This window comes from Mesoplodon mirus (assembly GCF_964341445.2).
Source record: "Mesoplodon mirus genome assembly, chromosome: 4".
Classification (NCBI taxonomy): domain Eukaryota; kingdom Metazoa; phylum Chordata; class Mammalia; order Artiodactyla; family Ziphiidae; genus Mesoplodon; species Mesoplodon mirus.
In genome coordinates, this window is record NC_138979.1 from 167,046,426 (window position 1) to 167,067,925 (window position 21,500).

General features: G+C 43.5%; 1 protein-coding gene across 1 annotated transcript in view; it reads right to left on the reverse strand.

Moving 5' to 3' along the window:
• Positions 1-15,942: 15,942 nt before the first annotated feature.
• Positions 15,943-21,500, reverse strand: part of SEL1L (SEL1L adaptor subunit of SYVN1 ubiquitin ligase) — a 56,952-nt gene continuing 51,394 nt past the window's right edge. Inside the window, exon 21 of the mRNA XM_082617000.1 lies at positions 15,943-20,142. Within this exon, the coding sequence (XP_082473126.1) occupies positions 19,933-20,142 (210 nt within the window). The 3' untranslated portion in view covers positions 15,943-19,932. The remainder of the gene's footprint in view (positions 20,143-21,500) is intronic.

Sequence of the window (21,500 nt, forward strand, 5' to 3'; positions counted from 1 at the left end):
CATCCACAAATTTTGGTATCATTGGTGGGTCCTGGAACCAATGCCGCGTAGATACCAAGGGATGACTGTATCAGTGGTATTAAAATTGCATGAGGGCAGGAGTGTGCAATTAGGGAAAAAATACCTAAAATGATTCCTTAGGAAGCCAGCAATGAAAAAAAGTGGAGAAACCCTAACAGTGCATTAGTTCAATCCCCACTGTCAACAGGATACAGGATGCAAGACTGGCTCAGACCTGGCACTTCCCCTGGAAATGTGCACATTAATGTCGGAGCAAAGTTGGGATGCTGGGTGCAAGAGGAAAGGGTGACTGTCAGAGATCCCCCAGGGCTTGTGGTCTTGAGACTCCGGCTTCTGGTGGGGTGGTGGTGGGCATCTTACCAGGAGCATGGGGACCCCGGGAGCCTCCCTCAGACTCTGCTGTCCTGTGTGACCTAGGACAGGGGTTGAATGAGTGAACGTAGCCTTCCAGTGACAACCTGCCTTTTTCTTGACTTACTCAGAAATGTTTGAAATACTAACAAAGTTTTCTCTTGATTTTAGAGCCTCTATCTACATTTTAAAAAACCCTCACAAACGTCTTCACTCAATAAAAGTCCATTCCTTCCTCCCCACTCATTTACTCATTTGACAGCAATGATGGTTTATTTATTTATTTATTTATTTGGCCATGTCATGTGGCTCGCGGGATCTCAGTTCCCCTACCAGGGATTGAACCCTGGACATGGCAGGGAAAGCACTGAATTCTAACCACTAGAGTACGAAGGAGACTCCCAGCAATGATGGTTATTCTAAACCCTCATTATTATTCTTCATTATTCATCATTATTATTCTTAACCTCCCTTGAATGTAAATAATTACAGTTGACACTCTTTAAGGAAAAGAGGCATGAGGGAGTAATGCATTTTCTAAGAGAGTAGAACCCACATGCCCTCCACCACTACCCCACACCCCGCCCCGAAAAAAAAAGATAAATTTGTGAGGTGATGTGTGTGCTATGTAACTCGGTGGGGGGCAATCCTTTGCCCCTTGTGTACATATAACAAATCATCATGATATATACTTTAAGTATCTTTAAATATTTCATATGGCAATTATACCTCAATAAAGTTGAAACTTTTTTTAAAAGCCCTCAAATAAAAAAAATAAAATTAGTAGGGGTCCTTTTCTGGCTCATGGTTGGTTAACACACAAGTGTTTTATCCCTGAAGACCTATGGGGCTCACATAGCTCCCTGTCGCTTTTGGAATCCCTTTCTGTGGCTCACAGGGGACAAGGAGGCCAGGCCCCTCACCACACCCAGCTGCTTCCTTTCACACTGCCCATCAGACTTGTTTTCTTCCTTCAAAAGATTGCCAACCCTGCCTGGACTTCCTGGGGCTGAGCCCACTTCCTTTGTCTGTTCTCATCATTCACCAGGACAGAGCCAGGGTGGAGGTCTTGGCTGGCTAGGCGGATCCCTCAGGGCACAAGGGACAAGAAAATGTCACTGAAATGCCAGAACCACCCTTGAAATACAACCAGATGAAGGAAACTGCATTTACAAGAGTTCCTCTCAGGAAAAGTACAGATGTGATTAGCAAAGGGCTGCTTCAGGTGTGTCTGGGGTAAGGGGCAGGACCACGGGGCTGCTCCAGGAACCCTGCTGGCTGCCAGCTGCCTTCGAGGAATTGGGTCTCGTTAACATGGAACATTTGTTTTCTGCGGGAGGTATGCATGTTCAGGGCCAGAGCTGAACTGCTCAGGGCAGCTGCACTGCCTCCTCACCTTTCACCCTGTTCTGTAAGGGAATTCAAACAAATATTTAAACTATTAGCTTGAAAAGTCTCAATATTAGCCTCCCTGGGGCACTCAGATGTCTGGGTCCAGCCCTAATCAGTTTTTGTATTTTCTGAGATATCCTTTCTTTCTTGTTGGAAATGTACATTTAAAAAGAAAAATAAATAAATAAATAAAAAGAAGAAAAGTCTTGTAGCCATAAAGGAAAATGACAAATTTGACTACATCACAAAAAATTACGCGTGACCAAAACCACCAAGACCACAGTCAAACACACATCAGACTGGGAGAACACAGCCATTCCTTTTACAGCAAGAGGTTAATTTCCTTCATACATAAAAGCTCATAGACATCAATAAGAATCAACCATCTGATAGGAAAAGTGAGCAAACAACATGACTAACAGTTCACAGAAAAAGAACTGCATGTGACTTCTCGTACACAGAGGATAATCAACCTCACTCACAGAAGAAATGCAAACTAAAGCAACGCTGGAGACTCTTGTTGGAAAAATGGGATCATTGTATACAGCAGATATTCCCGTGGCTCATTTCTGCAGCAGAGACTCTTCCTATGCACACCATCAGTTTCCCACATCCAGTGCCTGCTTCTCTCTGCTTCTCATGGGTGTGGAAGAACAAGACTGCAAAATGAGAGACCAGGAGGTCTGGGGAAGCATCTCATGGATGGACCTATGGGGGCAGATCTTTGTTTCTCAGGTCTTTGCACTCAACAACCCGGGAGACAGGATGACTTGTCAGGTTGCTGTCAGACAACCTCTGTCCTCCTCTCTCAGTGCTTTAAACAGACAGACAGACAGACAAACAAACACTATGTACCAGCAGTGCACAGAGGCAGCATTGATGATGGTAAATAGAGGCCCAGATGATAAACACAACGATTTTGGAGGCTGGAAAAATGACTGGGTTGGAGGGTCAAGGAACACTTTCAGTTGCCCCAAGAACCAGATATATGGACACAAGGGGGCCTCAGTTTGAGAACCTAAACTGTATTTACTGAGAATCAGCCTTGTCTCGGGATCTTCAGAGGAAAGAACGCACTGTGAGTTAGCGGTCAAAGTATAGAGATATGTCCCAAAGACAGCAGGCTAGAGATGGCCGAGGGGACAAGTTTAAGTATAGCCTTTGGGTCTGGACCTCAGTCTGTGTTCCTATGACGCAGCTTCCTGCAAGAGTTGCGGGGCCATAGTGAGGCGATGGAGCTGCTCCAGGAACCTCTCTCTCCAGTGGGGGCGCACTGGCTATGGGGATGCTGCTTTGGGACAGGGCGGAGGGACACATTGTCCACTGGGCACCTCAAGGCTCGTCGGCACAGGGGCCCACGTCACACAAAAGAAATCTCACCCACGGGTGATGTTACTCTAGTTAGCAGAGGATCCTAAGGCCACGTCTGAGCCTGCTTGGGGACTCTAGGGACTAAGTGGAAGGAATTTGAGACAGTCCAAGGTTCTCACAGAAAGGGTAGAGCTGGAGCCAAAGAAATAGCCTTTTTGTTACCGTCAACGGGATCAAATTTTTAGCTCAAGTGTGACAGTGTCTGGGGAAACGCAGGACTCACTAGATGGAAGAGAGGTAGAGAAGAAGAAAGAAGCACCAGGTTGTGGGGCAGCAAGCTTGGGGAAGGCTTTAGCCTGTAATGGGGAGCCATGGAGGGTTCTTGATCATGTTTGCTGCAGATTGTTTAGGGAAGATTAGTTTGGGGTACAGGAGATCGCGGGGGAGGGGAACAGAGATGGCATGGAGACTGCTACTGATGGGACTGGAAGATCTTAAGTAACGAGGTAACAGCAGAAGTGAAGAGGCTGGATGACCTGAGACAGAGTGCGGAGGAAGCGTCTGTTTTCATATGGGGGTATTCTCTCTGCCTCCAGCCCCTGCCTCTCCTTTCCTGGCTGAGTCCAACTTGTCCCATGCACTCCAACTCCTCTTTCAGGAAGTCCGCCCTGAATGCTACCTCCCTTCCCCAGCCGGGAGGGGTGGGGTCCCCTTGTGTGCCCCACCTGGCCTCCCCTCCACCATCCCCCTCAGCCATTGGGTTGTAAGTGTGGCCTGGTCCATCCCATCTCTAGGCTGTGTGTCTCTTAAGAGCAGTGAGCTTGAATATTTATTGGTATATTGTGTGCCCAGCACACAGGTTCTTTGTACTTATGGAGTTAGAAAAGAGGGAGGAGTCTAAAATGCATTTCTCTGAGGAAAAAAATTTCATTGTTTCCACTTGTATTTTACTTCTGTCTTTTTTGTTACATCTTAATTTTTCCTCATGTCATCTTAAAATTTAAAGGTAACACTGATGTGTATGCAGCATAAGTGTAGGGCAGTGATTCTCAACTTAAAAAAAAATGGCTATTCCCATAAGGAACCTTGTTTAGATTTTGTTTTTTCCTTGGTTGTCTTTTCCCTCCCTACCCCTCCACGAATAAAAGTTTAGTACCACAGATATACTGCATGTCTATTTATGTACTGTGGTCCTTTGGAGGGTGACAAATCATTGCAGTATCTAAGATTTTTTCAGGAATTCCCTGCCCCCCTCTAAAAACCAATTTTCTCCTCCTTGGGGGCCATATAAACCCCTTTGAGAATGTGTGGTATAGGCTGACTGTATTCATTTTCTAGGACTGTTGTAACAAATTAACACAACTTGGTGGTTTAAAACAACAGAAATTTATTCTCTCACAGTCCTGGGGCCCAAGGTCCAAAATCAAGGGGTGCTCCCTCCAGAGGCTCTGGGGGAGAATCCTTCCTTGCCTCTTCCAGCCTCTGGCGGCACCAGGTGTTCTTTGGCTTGTGGCTGCATCCTCACACGGACTCTCTTCTCTGTGTCTTCCCTCCTTCTGTCTGAGTCAAATTTCCCTCTGCCTTTCTCTTACAAGGACAGCTGTGGTTGGATTTAGGGTCTGCCCCAATAATCCTGAATATCTCATCTCGAGATCCTTAACTTTTTCCAGACAAAGCCATATTCACAGGTGCTAGGGTTAAGACATGAAAATGTCTTTGGGGGCGCCACCATTGGACCCCCTACAATGACAAAAATATTTGGGGTGGCAGGGGACATCGTGTCAGTGACACAACAAGAAAGCTTGGTGTGCATTTCACAACTCACACTGCTGGCCCAGTGTGCTTATTAAAGTTCTGTGATGCTTCTAGCAGTTACAGTGATGTTATTGTGGAAAGCCAGGGAGCAGAGCCCTCTCAGATCTGGCCTATTCCCAGAAAAGACTTTTTTCTCCATCTTCCCTCAGATGTAGCCATTTGGCGCCCTCTAGTGGAACCTGTGGGAACTTGCGGTAACTACAAAGTTAATTTTCAGAGGAAACTATTCACAGATTCAAAATGGTTAGCTAGGTGAGACATATGATAGAAATGAAACAACAGCAAACATAACTTGGAGCGTCTATATTATAACCCAGTACAGTTTACCGTCCACCCTCGAGAGAAGTGATGCCAGGCAGGGTCGGAGGAGATGCCTGCGTGTGGATTAGGGTTCTCCTCTGTCCTGCCGGGCCCTTTACGCAAAGAAAACTAATCGAGGGAGGCTACCTGCAGGAAGGAACTAGAATGAAAATGGCCGGGTATCTCCCCCATCAATTTCCCAAGAAAGGAGCGAGGCACTTTCAGTCATAAAGAGATATTTGAAAACTTCTTAGTCGTCAGTTTTTCGTAACAATATTACTTGGAAAGACCTGCAAAAACCCTAAGTGAATCCCCTAGCTATATTCTTTGCCAGTTTTTCATCACAGTGTTCTCATGACGGTATCCATCTATTGGATGAAGAAAGATTTGTGTGGAAAGGCCCGTTTCCCGGGTAACTGTATACACGCGGACACTTTGATACAGCACCAGCCGTCCAGGCATCCTCACCGCCCGGCCCCCTGCAGTCTAAGTGCTTCTCCTTCCTGGCACAGGGTCATGAATATAATAAGCATCCAGGCAGTACTGAGTGGAACTGCCACTCAGAGGTTTTCTTGGTTTCTTTTCAGTGGTGGCTTACGTATTAATGTTTCCTGCTTTTCAATCTGCAAAGGGCTTTGTCACTTCCGCGAGTTGCCTCTGGTGTAGACCTCTCCTGCCCCTGTTTCTGGGGAACAGCCGCTCCTCTGTGGGGTGGGAGTTGTTATTCCCGGGCTCTCCGTGGGCCACGCCTGAAAGCGACTTCCAGACGTACTTCCCTCTTGCTCGCCTTAGAGCTGTTTCCCAGCAGGGATTTCCCCTCCCTGCGTGGGGATGGGAAGAACAGGTCAGGGAGATCAGGGAAATCTTACACCAAGTGGGTATATCACACAGTAATAAACCCTTCAAGTACATCTGCATTTAGGCAGGTTTTCTCAAGAGCTGACTCTGGATCTTAACTGTTTTTATAATGTTGCTTTTAAGTCCATCCACTAATTCAAACATCAATCAAATAGACTGGTGTGTCGGGCATCATGCCAAGCTCTGGGTGTACACTGGTGAATAGGACAGAAATGGTGTCTGTCCTCCAGGGATTTACCAACAGGGAGACCAAGATTAAACAAATAGTATAAATAATCAATGATAAGAAGTGCTATAAAGGAAAAATACCGAGGGCTGCCTAACAGGTGCACCTGATTTAATGCAGGGACAGGCAAGTCTGAGCAGAGATGGGAGGAAAGTGGGCGGGGCCAAGGGGCAGAGGGGAGGCAGGAAGGCAGTTTGGAGACTTGAACAAAGCCGGTATGATGAATGCATCACATGCACATAATCCTCCATTAGCTCTAATTAATCTTTTCACTAGCTCAGCTGTTTCAGGTAAATGGATGAGGGAGGTCTTGTTCTAAATTTATAGACAGATTGGGTTGGCAGCAGTTGGGGTTAACTTAGAAGCACTGAAATCATGGAGACAGCTTTGGTCTTCAAAAGCTCCTGGAGGGGCTTCCCTGGTGGCACAATGGTTAAGAATCTGCCTGCCAATGCAGGGGACACGGGTTCGAGCCCTGGTCCAGGAAGATCCCACATGCCGCGGAGCAACTAAGCCCATGCGCCACAGTTACTGAGCCTGCACTCTAGAGCCCACGAGCCACAACTACTGAAGCCCACGTGCCACAACTACTGAAGCCCGTGTACCACAACTACTGAGCCTGAGCTCTAGAGCTCGCGAGCCACCACTACTGAGCTCATGTGCCACAACTACTGAAGCTCATGCGCCTACAGCCCGTGCTCCGCAGCAAGAGAAGCCACCACAACGAGAAGCCCGTGCACCACAACAAAGAGTAGCCTCCATTCTCAGTAACTAGAGAAAACCCGTGTGCAGCAGCGAAGACCCAATGCAGCCAAAAATTAAATAAATGAATAAATTAATTTTAAAAAAAAGCTCCTGGAGGCCATTTAAAATTTTTTTTCTTTTTTTGTTGAGGCCTTTTTTTTTTTTTTTTTTTGCGGTACGCGGGCCTCTCACTGTTGTGGCCTCTCCCGTTGAAGAGCACAGGCTCCGGACGCGCAGGCTCAGCAGCCAGGGCTCATGGGCCTAGCTGCTCCGCAGCATGTGGGATCTTCCCAGACCGGGGCACGAACCCGTGTCCCCTACATCGGCAGGCGGACTCTCAACCACTGCGCCACCAGGGAAGCCCGAGGCCATTTTTTAATGAAGTCCTTGAGGATGGGGCTGATGTCTGATTCATTGTGTCGCCCTTGGATTCTCACAGTTTATAGCAGGAGTTGTATATGGAGGAGTTATCTAGAAGCAAGTCAAACACTGATGATTTTCATAACCAATGGGCTGTTTATTAACTACTAAGGTTGCTGATGCCACGAAAGAAAACGAACTGTGATTGTGGCAGCCTGTCTCCAAGATGGACACTGTTGGTTCCTTCCCTCCCAGTCTGCCATGCCTATCCTCCACCAGAAGGCTTCCTCTGCCCACACCGCTTGAATCTGGGCCGGCCTAAGTGACTTGGTGACTCGTAGGGGGCAGTGCAGATGACGTCTGGGACTCCCAAGGCCAGGTCCCAAGAAGCCTTGCAGCAATACCAGGGCTCTTGGAATTCTTACTTTGGGGCAATTTTATGGACCCTGATAAGGCGAGTGCCCAGCTGTTTTGGACATCTCAGCCCAGGCACCAGACATGAGTTGAAGGAGCTGTCTTGGATTTTCTGGCCCTGGAAGACGTCAAGCAGGAAAAGGCTTAGGCCCCAGCCATATGGGTTCTCAAGCCAGCCCAGCAGAGGCCCTAGACATGGTGGAGCAGAGTGGAGCCAACACTGGTGTGCTCTAGGTGGTCTTCATGCCTTTGTAAAAAGTTAATAAACCGAAGCCTCAATTAAATAGGAGACCGGAAGGGGATGCTCTCATGGCCTGAAACAATAGGGGAGGCCCAGTGGGAAGAAGAAAGACTTCTTTCCTGGCAAGGATTTTGCCAATGAAAAAACGATGGACTCTATGTTTACTATAGCCTCCCCGGCTTCCTTTTCCCCTCTGTAGGAGAGATCTCCTCCCCTCCCTGTTCAGGGGACTTGCACTTGCCTTGCCGTGGTTGCAGACCCCAAATTACTACTCTCTCCTGATCCCAAATAAACCCATTTTTGCTGCAGAAATAACTGGCAGTCTATTTGTTTTAGGTTAACATTTTGGTGGCCCATATGGGGACCAGAGAAGACCCCTGAAGACCATATGGCCCTAGGGCTGGTGAGCAAACAGGTGTGGTACCCACAATTGAGCCCATTGTGCTCACAGCTTTTCTTGCCAACCTTGGAATTTGAAGGTCTTTCTTTCTCCTGGATGTGAGTTTCTGCCCGCTTTGTGTCTGAAGCTCTCCAGGCTTTATTCGGGATCTATTTTAAGGTTTTGTCCTTTCTGGTTAAGGCCTGGTTTTGTATGCAAATTGTCCTTTCTGGTTAAGGCCTGGTTTTGTATGCAAATTCTCGTTGGCACTTCGGTCTGATTTTGAGATCAGATGGTTTCAACAGAAAGCGCTGAGAAGTGTCAGCCTCATTCTGTGAAACAGGGGCTGTTCTATGGCAACCGGCTGAAAAACCTTTGGCCTGGCTCCTCTGGGACCAACCTGTTCCTTAGAAATGGCTGGTATTAGGCCTGCAAGCTATTCAAGCTGCAAGATGTTTGAGATACTTGAACTGTTTAAGCTGTTTGTTTTTTTTTTTTGCGGTACACTGGCCTCTCACTGTTGTGGCCTCTCCCGTTGCGGAGCACAGGCTCTGGAGGTGCAGGCTCAGCGGCCATGGCTCAGGCGCCCATCCACTCCGCGGCATGTGGGATCTTCCCGGACCGGGGCACGAACCCATGTCCACTGCATCGGCAGGCAGACTCTCAACCACTGTGCCACCAGGGAAGCCCTGTTTAAGCTGTTTGTTTTTTTTTTTTTTTTTTTTTTTTTTTTGCGGTATGCGGGCCTCTCACTGTTGTGGCCTCTCCCGTTGCGGAGCACAGGCTCCGGATGCGCAGGCCCAGCGGCCATGGCTCACGGGCCCAGCCGCTCCGCGGCATATGGGATCCTCCCAGACCGGGGCACGAACCCGTATACCCTGCATCGGCAGGCGGACTCTCAACCACTGCGCCACCAGGGAGGCCCTGTTTAAGCTGTTTGAATTGAGTTATTTGAGCTGTTTAAGCTGTTTGAAAATTGTTCTAGAGAAAAACCTCTGAGAAATGGGATCCCAGTTACCTAAATATTTTGAGGGTGTCCCCGACCCCAGGAACTCTGGCTGATTTTATGTTTAAAAAATCCACAGTTCATCCTCATGTGCATTTCTAACTAAATGGACCAAACTGACCAAAGGCAATTTAAAATATCAATGGCCATTATGGGGAACTTTTGACATCCCCAAACTTAAATTTCTTAAAAACAAACTAGACCACAATAGCTCTAAAATTTCCGTAACTTGAGTAGAGCACATATTTTGATTGGTATTTTGAGACTTCCCAAGTGTTATCAGGAGCCTAAAATTGCCTCTCTGCAAAATAAGATTTTAAGATTAACTGAGGCAAACAGACTTAAAGAAAGATAAGATGGCTCCCGAAGCCTCAGGCGCTTCCTTGGTTCCACCTCTGGTCCATCTTCTCCTTGGTTCCACCTCTGGTCCATCTTCCTCCGCCCTTCCTACGCTGCCATCCCCCTCTAGACCCTCAGGTTCCCCGTACTAATTCTCTTGCCAAACTTCCCTGTTTCTCCAAAACTCTGCCCGATCCCTTTTCCTCTGAACGTATCAGAACCTTTCCCTTTAAAATGAAGACTTCTGAGGATCCAGAGGCTAAACCTTTAATTTCTATATTCCCTGGACTAAAGCTGAGCTGTGAGCCATAGTCAAATATTTTCCCAAAGTAGCTGAAATCCTCACAGATTTGCTGAGGAATTTAATATAGCCATTCAAACTTATCAACCTGGTTTTTCTGACTTATATACCAGCTAGTTCATATGCTTGTCAGTGAAGGCCAGGCCCAGCATTAGATGAAAACTGCTAATTGGGAACATCCTGAAAGGTCTCTAGAATTACAACCAGGAGATCAGCCTACTAACTTACATGATCAGGCTCGGGCAATCCCTAGGTGACTTCATCGAGCAATTCATAGGGTTTTGCCAAAGCCTGTGGATTGGAACAAAATTCAGCCTTGCACAAAAAAATCTAAATATGTTCATGATTATTACAATTGACTTTGCATTTGTTTTTTAATTAATTAATTTTGGGCTGCGTTGGATCTTCGCTGGGGTGCACGGGTTTCTCATTGCGTTGGCCTCTCCTGCCGTGAAGCATGGGCTCTAGGCGTGCTGGCTTCAGTAGTTGTGGCCCGTGGGTTCCAGAGTGCAGGCTCAGTAGTTGTGGCCCGTGGGGTTAGTTGCTCCATGGCATGTGGGATCCTCCCGGACCAGGGCTCGAACCCGTGTCCCCTGCATTGGCAGGCAGACTCTCAACCACTGCGCCACCAGGGAACAATTGGCTTTGCATTATTTTTAAAGAAAATTCTACTCTTCCTTCAGATGCTGATTCCCTCCTGGTAGCTTTTTTTTTTTTTTTTTTTTTTTTTTTTCGGTACGCGGGCCTCTCACTGTTGTGGCCTCTCCCGTTGCGGAGCACAGGCTCCGGACGCGCAGGCTCAGTGGCCATGGCTCACGGGCCCAGCAGCTCTGCGGCATGTGGGAACTTCCTGGACTGGGGCACGAACCCGTGTCCCCTGCATTGGCAGGCAGACTCTCAACCACTGTGCCACCAGGGAAGCCCCCCTGGTAGCTTTTAATTTTAACTTTATTAATGGGCTGAACCAGGATCTTTCCCTTCTAGTAAAAAGGACCAAGATGGAACGGGAAACGATGTCTACTCTAGACTTGGTTACTCTGCCAGACCAGCTCTCTCCCACTCTCCCACCTGAAAGGGAGACTGACAGAATTCTTAATCTTCATCTCCAACGTATGAAGGCTCCTAAATGAAACCCAAAGCCTCCTAAGTTTTTGCTATTATTGCAAAGAGCCAGGACATTGGAAAAGAGATTGTTACAAATTTAAGTACTTAGGCACCTTCAGCCCGTTCACTAGCATTTGTGACATCCTCCCAATTCTCAGTGACGGGGCTCCACAGAACTACAGGAACTCTTCCCAATCCTCCCTCTCAATCAGCTTGAAGAAACATTTCCCCTGATTGGGAATGAAGTTTTTCCAGTCCTGACACTGGGGCCACACTCTCAGTGCTCAGTCCCACTACTATATGGGATCGTTTCCTTAATTTCTCTTTCTGATCTTTCATTATTAGTGTATAGGAATGCAAGAGATTTCTGTGCATTAATTTTGTATCCTGCAACTTTACCAGATTCATTGATGAGCTCTAGTAGTTTTCTGGTAGCATCTTTAGGATTTTCTATGTGTAGTGTCATCTGCAAACAGTGACAGTTTTACTTCTTTTCCAACATGGATTACTTTTCAACCCCACTACTATAAAGCAGTCCCCTCCTTGGAGTACTAAAATGGTTGAGGGAATTCCCTGGCAGTCCAGTGATTAGGACTCAGCACTTTCACTGCCATGGCCCCGGGTTCAATCCCTGGTCAGAGAATTAAGATCCCACAAGCTGCGTGGCGTGGCAAAAAAAAAAAAAAAACCCAACAACAAAAACCTAGTTCCTATACTGGGGATCTCTAATGAACCTTAAGAGGTTTCATCTCTAAAGTTATTCTCTTTCGTTTAGGCCCTTCGAGAGGTACATACCCTTTTCTCCCTAGTTTCTCTGCCCCTATCCATTTACTACACTGAGATTTGTTAGGGAAGTATCATGCTGGAATTTCTTTCTCCCAGAAGGATAAAATAATTCTAGAACTTGATAATAGCCATCAAAGCAGCCAACCAGTGAACTCAGTGACCCTTTGACATCTCTGGACCCTTGCTCCATCTCTGACGCTACTAGACTGATTCTGGAAACACTGATAATTTGTCCCTATTGAATCAGCTACCACACTCCTTGTGGGCAAAATCTCCAACTGATATGGGCAAATTTCACAGCCCACCTCCCATCAAGATTCAAATAGATCCTTCAAAACTTCTTCCCAGAATTAATCAATATCCTGTAAAGAAAGAAGCCCTTCGGGCTTCCCTGGTGGCGCAGTGGTTGAGAGTCTGCCTGCCGATGCAGGGGACACGGGTTCATGCCCTGGTCCAGGAAGATCCCACATGCCGCGGAGCGGCTAAGCCTGTGAGCCATGGCCACCTGCGCGTCTGGAGCCTGTGCTCCACAACTGGAGAGGCCACAACAGTGAGAGGCCTGCATACCACAAAAAAAAAAAAAAAAGAAGCCCTTCAAGGCATAAACCCTGTAACAGAAGATTGCAAGGCTCAAGGCCTCATAATCCATTGTACTACCCCCTGTAATACTCTGCTCTCCTTCTCAAGTCTCTTCACAGGAAGACAGCCTCCACATCCTAAAGCTTTTAGCCTTAAAGGGATATAAGGTCACCAAAGAAAAATTGCAGTTTGCTCAAACCCAGGCTTGATATTTAGGGCATCTGATATCAGAACAGGAAGTACACCTAGATCCAGATGGGCTTCATGGTGACCTAAGTTTTCCAAAACCCAAAACTGAGCGCCAACTGCAAGGTTCTTGCAGGCTAGCTGGTTATTGAAAAAAATGTCTACTCAATTGCTTTTGGCATTTAAAACCTCCAAGGGCTGGCAAGACCTTAATGACCATCCAGCGCAAGCAGCCTCTTGATAAAATGAGCGGTTTGTCCAAGACCATCCACTCACCGTGAGGACTAGAGTCCAGTCCAGAGCTTTTCTCCCCTTGCTATGGCATCCTTCCTTTCTTCCTTTGCATTTCAGCGCCGTTCACTGGGGGCAGGACTGATCCCTAATCTCTTTTATGAAGGGATTAGGCAACTCAGGAAGGTCAATGGGAGAACCTGTAGGGAATGCAAGACCCAACTATAGGCCATGGAGGTTGTGTATAGGTCCATCCCTGTGCATCTGTCCAATTTGTTATCATGACTCTGGCACTGGAATAGTGACTCGTAATTAAAGAGCCCCTTTCATTAGTAGCAATAGGTCTACTGGGATGCAGTGTAGTGTTTCTGTAGCTAAGGCTGCGGTTTCATCCCAGTTCACAGGCCTTTCTTCTACTTCACTGCTTTAAGGTATAAATGTCCAGTTCCTAGCTTATTCACTGTGCCCGGTGAGACCTAATAGGTTCCTTCTTTGGTTTAGTGAACTTGAGTACAAAAAGCATTAGTTATGCAGTTTTAGTTACTTTTAAGCCTTAAATGAGTGATGAAATATAAATACCAATTAACACATCTAAGGCTTCTTCAATTACTTTTTTCCTTGCCTTTGAAATAATAAAGGCTGTTGTTCACAGCTCCAGTGTGGACAGTTCCCTTTACAGCATTTATTTCATCTAGAGTCAAAATAGGGACTATAGGGAAACCAGTGTGCTGTTCTCACCTCTGTCCTGGCAGTAAATTTCCATGCATCGTGTAAGATGCTACCAGCCAAAGAACATTGTCCAAATAGTATGCAAAAGAAAACAGCATCTGTACAGGTTGAAGAAAATTCAAGTAAATTCTTTACTAGTACAAGGGAAACAAGACCAGCTGGATGATTCCCTCTACTTCCTCCCCCTCCTCTCTTGCACAATTGGGATTAGTTTCTATTTGTTTCAAAAAATTTTCATTTAGAACAAAAAGATTCAATTAATCAAATTTTCCTAAGGAAAAAAAAATTTAGGCAACGCATGGGTGAAGAGTGGGGAAACCCAGATGCACAAACTCTGAAACTCACAGCTGTGCTTTCACATCTTGAAATAAATGTTTCCAAGAATGGAGGCTTCTGTTGTTCACATTTAAATCTTGAATCATGTAAAACTCAGTGACAACTTCATTTTCAAAGTCAGAATCCTTGTTTAGGATACTTAAATCTCATATCTAATACTTAGAAGACTTATGAGAAACTCTTTTCAATCCTGAGAGGCTAAATGAGTTCTATTGGGAGGTAGAGAGAAGGCAAAAGGAAATCGGACTGAGCAAAACCAGAAAATATGTATATGAATGTTCTCAAGTCAATTAACTGACCATGTTCGACTCAACTTACATAAGAAAAACATCACGTGGGGCTTTTGTAAGTGGGATTTAATACACAATTCAGCATTAACACTAGGTCAGGTTTAAAATAAATTAATCCAGACTGAAAACATTTGGCCACTAGGAAAACCAGAGTTTTTGCTCAATGTTGTTCAACCTGATGGCTTTCTAAGTAGTGGTGGAAATGACATGGGAAGAAATATACAAGATCCGTTAATGCAGAAGCATCTCCTTTTGAACTGGTAGATCCTAAAGCTCATCTTATTTTTCACTTGACTCTTCAAGTATTTGGAAAATATCCAAAAAGTAAAAAAATCTTCCATGTTTTTTTTTTTTGTAGTTTCTACTACAGAAACTATGTCTAATTTTTTTACTTGCATATATTTATGTATATGTTGTGACACAGTATAAGCAAATTTCAAGGTTAGTGTAGCCAATCAAAATTAGTGTCATAAAGGTAAAAGGGAGAAGCTGTTTCTCATCCAGTTGCATCCAGTGAAGACCAAGGACTCATTTTAATGACTTGTCAGAAAGGGGCTAACTGGTAAATAGGCATCACACCCAACTCCAGGTTGAATGATCAAACTGCTGATGTTATAGCTCTGATGTCCAACTTCCTCAAAACTTTTATTTTAGTCAAGGTCAAAGTCATCTTGGGTGGCTATGCTCCCAGAAGTAAAATTTGAGACCCAATTTCTCCACTTGCCACAATCTGCATCATCCAAACTTTTTGAAGGATCTGATGCTTCTAAGATGAACATTTTAGCTTGATTTCTTTTGAGTTGGCTGCTAGGAAGTTAGGGCCAGATTTGTAGCCTGGTTCTAACATGCATTTTGTGTACAAAGTTCACTCCTGATTTAACACTATTTTCTCCTTTGTTTCCCCTTTACTTACTTACCCTACATAAATTTCGTCGTGTCGCACTGTTATGTAGCTCTGTAAGCCCTCCTAAAAACTTTATGGGAAAAGGCAATGCACAAACAAACTTTAGCTAAGTTTTACCATAATCAGGATAAAAGTGAATACGCATACTATATATCACAGGCTGATTCAGGTCAAAGATTTCAGAGATTTAAAAAGGGAAACATTGGGGGCTTCCCTGGTGGCACAGTGGTTGAGAGTCCGCCTGCCAATGCAGGACACATGGGTTCGAGCCCTGGTCTGGGAGGATCCCACATGCCGCGGAGCGTCTGGCCCCGTGAGCCACAATTGCTGAGCCTGGGCGTCTGGAGCCTGTGCTCCGCAGTGGGAGAGGCCGCGATAGTGAGAGGCCCGCGCACCACGATGAGGAGTGGCCCCCACTTGCCACGGCTAGAGAAAGCCCTCGCACAGAAACGAAGACCCAACACAGCCATAAATAAAATAAATAAATAAATAAATAAATAAATAAATGGGAAACATTTCTTAGCAAATTCATATTCTGTAGGATAAAATTCAACTTACAGAAATCTGAATTTCAATAGTTAAAAGTAAATGTAAGATGGATTCAAACTTCCCCTAATGAATGCTTTCCAGAAGTTTCTGAATTTCCAAAAAGGTTCAGGAAAAAATTGAATGATTCAGGTTTTTAAAAAAGTCTGCCTGGAGAGGTGCCTGGCTATGGTACGTTATAGCATACAGGATAACCAGAGGTGGAATCTTTATTTCACAGGTTTCAAGATACAGTACAAAACGAATCTGTACATCTCTCTATTAACAGGATTTGTTTACACAATTATATTACACTTCACCAGCCTTTATACTGAATTTAATTAAATACAAAATAAATTTACAAAAAGTCTACCATGGCGTTCTTTCCAATGCCAGCTTACGGTCTTTTAAAACGTCTCCTAAATATCGATAGTGGTTACACCTTGATCGTATCAATATTATGATTTTTTTTTAAATCAAAGAGCATAGTGTCATCTTGTTATTCCAAACGAGAAAGCCGGTGCATGCGAGGTGACTCCCTGCACACAACCGAGACATCCTTTTCACGCACACATCAGGTTTTTACTTGTGCAAATAGTCACTTTAAAAATACGAATCATTTTTACTTGGAATATTTTCAATTTTCTTGAAATACCAAGTGGAAGGAGAAATATAGCTTCTTTTCGAGGACTACTACACATTTAAAAATCAGGTAGTGCCTCTGACAATAGGATATTCAGAAATTTTGTATTTTCATTTATATTTGAGAGCAATGACTGATGAAAAGTATTTTCGTGAAAATAGAAGTTTCTTTTGCTTTATTTCTTGCACAGTTGTAGTCATAATATTGTATAACATAATTAAATTCACTTTCAAAACAAACACTAGCTGTTATTGGGACAAATGTAGCCCACGTTGCTCTTCTTGGTAGGTAAAGGGACTGTTTCTCTGAAGCATTTTTTGTTTTGAAATGTGCATGTGAAATGTTAGTCCAAACCTCTGAAAAAGGTTTTTTTGCAGATGTAGCTAGACAATATAATACACATGCTACACACATGAAGAGCTGTGGTCTTCATTTATAGGCTCGCATGCATACTTCCAAAACACTGGTTTGAAGAACAAACATGAGGAGCAAAGAAAGGGAGGGGAAAAAAAAAGCTTATACAAAATACTTAAGTTTCCTGGAGGCAACAGCAGCTCCTTAATTAAATAAAGCAACAGATCATGGCCAGATCACCAGCAGAAGTTTCTACAACTTCCCAATGGTACAGAGATAAAATGGTTTAGCAGTAAAACTCTCACAAATTAACCTTATATGCAGAAGGGTAACACATCCTCAACAGTATTAAGATAAATGACTCACAAGTTCATCTAAATGCTAAATAATAATGAATTTTGAAAAAAAGAAACCTTTTGGTTTATTTTTCTGTGCCATTGGATATTAACCAAAAATAAGATAAGCCTTACCCAGAATACAGAAACAAAAGCTCCAAAAACAAAAAGGAAAAAAAAAAAAAAACCCAAACCCCAAACCCCAATGCTACCTTTGTTAACATAAAGCAAAACAGTCTCAAGACTCTGGAACAGTTGACTAACCAAGAAACCAAATGCACAAGAGCATAGAAGCTAAGTAGAGTACTATTGTCATCACCTTGGGAGGCAGGAAGACAGACTATAAAAGGGATCGGGAGAGAAGGGCTACCACGGAGAAACGAAGCCGTACTCTATCTGCTAGCTCTAAATTCTAACATTAAAACTCCTGAATCCTGGAGTTAGTTTAATGTCACTGACATTAACTAGCTTTAGTTACTGTCATTTTATTCAAATGGATGCCATTTGATTAGGTAGGTATTGAGCATTATTTTAGGAGAAACACCAAACCCAGTTCCTATTTGCTTAGGTATCATGTCCCTTGTACAGAATGAAAAAGGGAGCAAAGTATTTTGAGACAGTCTTTAAATGAAGCCATAGGAACGAAGTTATTTTAAATTTACCATTCAAATTTCCAGTAGCAAATGACCCAGGGTAAAACAGGAGGTGGACAAAAGCCAAGAAAAAGATCTATTTGGGAGATTAATAAAAAGGACATGCCTAGTGGTACACTAACGGGAAGTTATCGCCTGGAGAACAAGACCACACTTTCCCATCTGCCTCTGGGTAGTGCACACTGCTTTAAGAAATGTTTTTTCAAAGTACTAACAGAAGGAAGTAAAGATAGAGATAAGAATGCTGCTAAAGGAAAAATTAGGTGGATGGTAGAAAAACATGGAAGTTTAGTTGTTCAAGTTTTAAATAAATTAAAACAATTCCTTCGAAATGAAGCGTGGCTGCTACTGTGGATCATACTTATTTTGAAGGTTGGGGGAGAACAGGCAGGGGTGAAGACACCAACGTACTGTACCGACTGTACTCAAATCTCTAATGTAAGAGATCAAACAAGTCTTAATATTTACATGAGCTGCCCAAAGCAACATTACACTTCTGAGGGTAAAATTTCTTACCTTTCAGATCTGCATTTATACATATGGTTCTCGCTGTCACCACCTCTTCCTATTTAGAAGCAATTATCTAGGAGGAAAGTTTGCTTACCAGGTTTCTCATAATACTCTAAACACCAAAAAAGAACACTACTTCACATTTAGAGCCTTCATGTTCGTTACAGACTAATTCAGTCTAGTTCTAAATACAATCTCTACTTCAAAAACCAAAGTCTTACAACTCTTCAAGTTTTCTGGCAGATAAGGGGTTATGGAAAAAGAGTACAAAGATTAATATAAACAGATGAGGTCAGCAGGCACAGAAAGCCTGCTCACACACTAAGAGAGCCTCACACCAGATACAGGCTGGTGAATGCTGCCATCCGACAACAAAAAGGAAGACAATTTGGTTGAAGTTTTAATTTTGTCATTTGTGGTATGTGACCTTCTCTGTTTTCTTTGTTGTTGCTGTCGTTGTTGTTTTCTGTAGTACTTAACCAGACAAGTCTGAAGTGTTATAGCCTTGATTTTCCCGATGTTAACAGTGGGAGGGCGGTGAATACGAAAGCTAAGCAAGTAGCGGATCTTCTACTGTAACATCAAACTGCAGAAATAAAAAGCTCCCTGAACAGTACAAACAGGCTTTGGCTTTCCTCAACCACTGATTTTAATGCATCTCAGATTCTCTGAGTGTTAGTATTGCAATGGTACTCACTGTATGCCATAGCCTGGCAACAATATTTCATATTTTAAAAATTCAGGAGGGTGGTCTGTTCTTTTGCGATAAGAAATGCAAAGTAAAATAAATCCTGGGAACAAATGCTTCAACTTTTGGGAAAGTGTGTCTGTGTTCTTGGTACCCCACCCAGAGTTCGTCAATATTGTTTTCTAATCTCTCCCCTTTAGTCCATCCTCTGGCTTCCAGATAAAGGCTCTGTATACTCAAAACAAGCAAGCAAATTACATTGAGTAATTTGGGGCAAGTTCACGTGTTAGCTCAAGAAGTCAGTTCACAATGTTTTCTATATATTCCATTCCGAGGAAATGAAGTTCACATAAAACTCTTTAACATGGCCTTTCAGTCTTTGAAGGAGAGAAGTATGGTGTAAAGTATGACAATCACCAACAGTAAGAAACCTCCCAACCTTGCCTTTTAACGTAACAAATATGCTGAATATGTACTTGCATGTGGCCTGGTAAAAGTTCCTCGGTTATCGCAGCTCTGAAACACTTTGAAGATTTTTTTTTTAACTTAAAAGGCAAGTTCTATTTTCAGACTTTCAAACATGTTAAGGTTAATTTTGCAACTAACTGGGTTTTCCTTTTTACATCGATCAGTTTTTAGTGTCGACGCATGAGACCTTAGAGATGGTTGACAGAACTTATGCACATTGAAAGAATGACCAAAAGGACCCAAGAAAGACAGCTGGACAGAGCAGACATTACCTTGAGTGTCTCACATGTTTCCAGGAAAAAAAAAGTGGGGGCAGGGGAGCCACTGAGAGTTGTTATTCCATACGGCACTGAAACGGACATTCAACTCAGTTTAGGTAAGAGTTACTTATCCCTGAAAATAAAGGCATCAGATTCTAAGCAGCTTTAGGAATTCAATGCTTCCTTGTGCCTCTTCCAGGAGGTGGCCACTGATCCAAAGTCCTAAATCAAATGCAAGTGTTCTTGGTAAACGATTTCCTTGTTTGTCACTGGTCAAGGCTGGCCACCGTGGGTCACTGTGGTGGCTGCTGCTCGGGCGGCCCCTCCTGCTGTGGTGGTGCTGGCCGTGGCCCGGGAGGCCTGGGGACAGGCATGTCCTGGTGCTGTCTCTGCCTGTAAGCGATAACTGTCCCCAACAGCAATGCGATGATGGTCATGAGGTAAAGGTCCCACTCAGGTCCCAAAAGTTGGTCCATATCAAGCTGGGTGAACAGATCTCGAAGCTTAATGAGAAAAGTGTAAAAATCATTATGATCATTAAAATGTAATAGAAGGAGCTAGGAAAGTTACATCAGAGATTAGAGATAAATACAGAATTTATTAAATCAATTGGCTTTAGTAACATTTTGCAATGTGTTCCAAAAAAAAAAGGGTTTTACTAAACACAGAACTACCATATGACCCAGCAATTCCACTCCAGGGTATATATCCGAAAAAACAGAAACACTAATTCTAAAAGATACCATGCACCCCAATGTTCATAGCAGCATTATTCATAATTGCCAAGATGTGGAAGCAACCTAAGTGTCCATCAACAGATGAATGGATAAAGAAGACGTGGTACATATATACACAATGGAACATTACTCAGCCATAAATAAGAATGAAATTTTGCCATCTGCAGCAAAATGGATGGACTTGGAGGGCATTATGTTAAGTGAAATAAGTCAGACAGAGAAAGACAAATAGTGTACGATATCACTTATATGCAGAATCTAAAAAATACAACAAACTAGTGAACATAACAAAAAAGAAGCAGGCTCAGATACAGAGAACAAACTAGTGGTCATCAGTGGGGAGAGGGAAGAGGCGGAGGGGCAATATAGGGGTAGGAGACTAAGAGGTACAAACTATTAGGTACAAAATAAGCTACAAGGATGTATCATACAACAGGGGAATTATAGCCACTATTTTATAACTATAAATGGAGTATAACCTATAAAAATTGTGAATCACTACATTGTACACCCGTAACTCTATAGTATTGTATATCAACTATACTTCAATTAAAAAAATAAAACCCACCAGACTTTAACAAAGGATCCAATCTAATAAAATTAAGGACAAAACAAGACAAAAATATAAAGACAATGAGTTCAACTGAAAAAAAAGAAAGTTTTAAAAGCCTTCAACTGAAACTCAAAATAATGTCTGAGGACCAGAGCTATGGTTCCTTTCCATTAGTAACCTAATGCACTGATTTCCAACCATTTTTCACAGGAAATATTTGAAACAAACACTGGGGACAATGGAGGACCAAGGGGGAGCAGAAATCAGTATCTTGGCTTCACCTATAACCTATTTTTAGTGATGACACACTAGCTAAAAAGCTCTCCTAATGAAAGCAGGGCTGTTTTACTACTTCTCGCATGTAATTGAAGATGACAGGAATTCAGAAGTTTAATAGCTGAACAAATAATGCTTTTTAGTTAGGATTTAACTAAATATTTAACAACTGAAATTGAACTTAAAAGTTATTTTCTTCATCTATGATATTTTAATTGTTTTAGTGTCACTTAAGTTATTCCTGGTATTTTCTGACTGCTACTTACCCACAAAGAAAGTAAATATGGGGCATAAT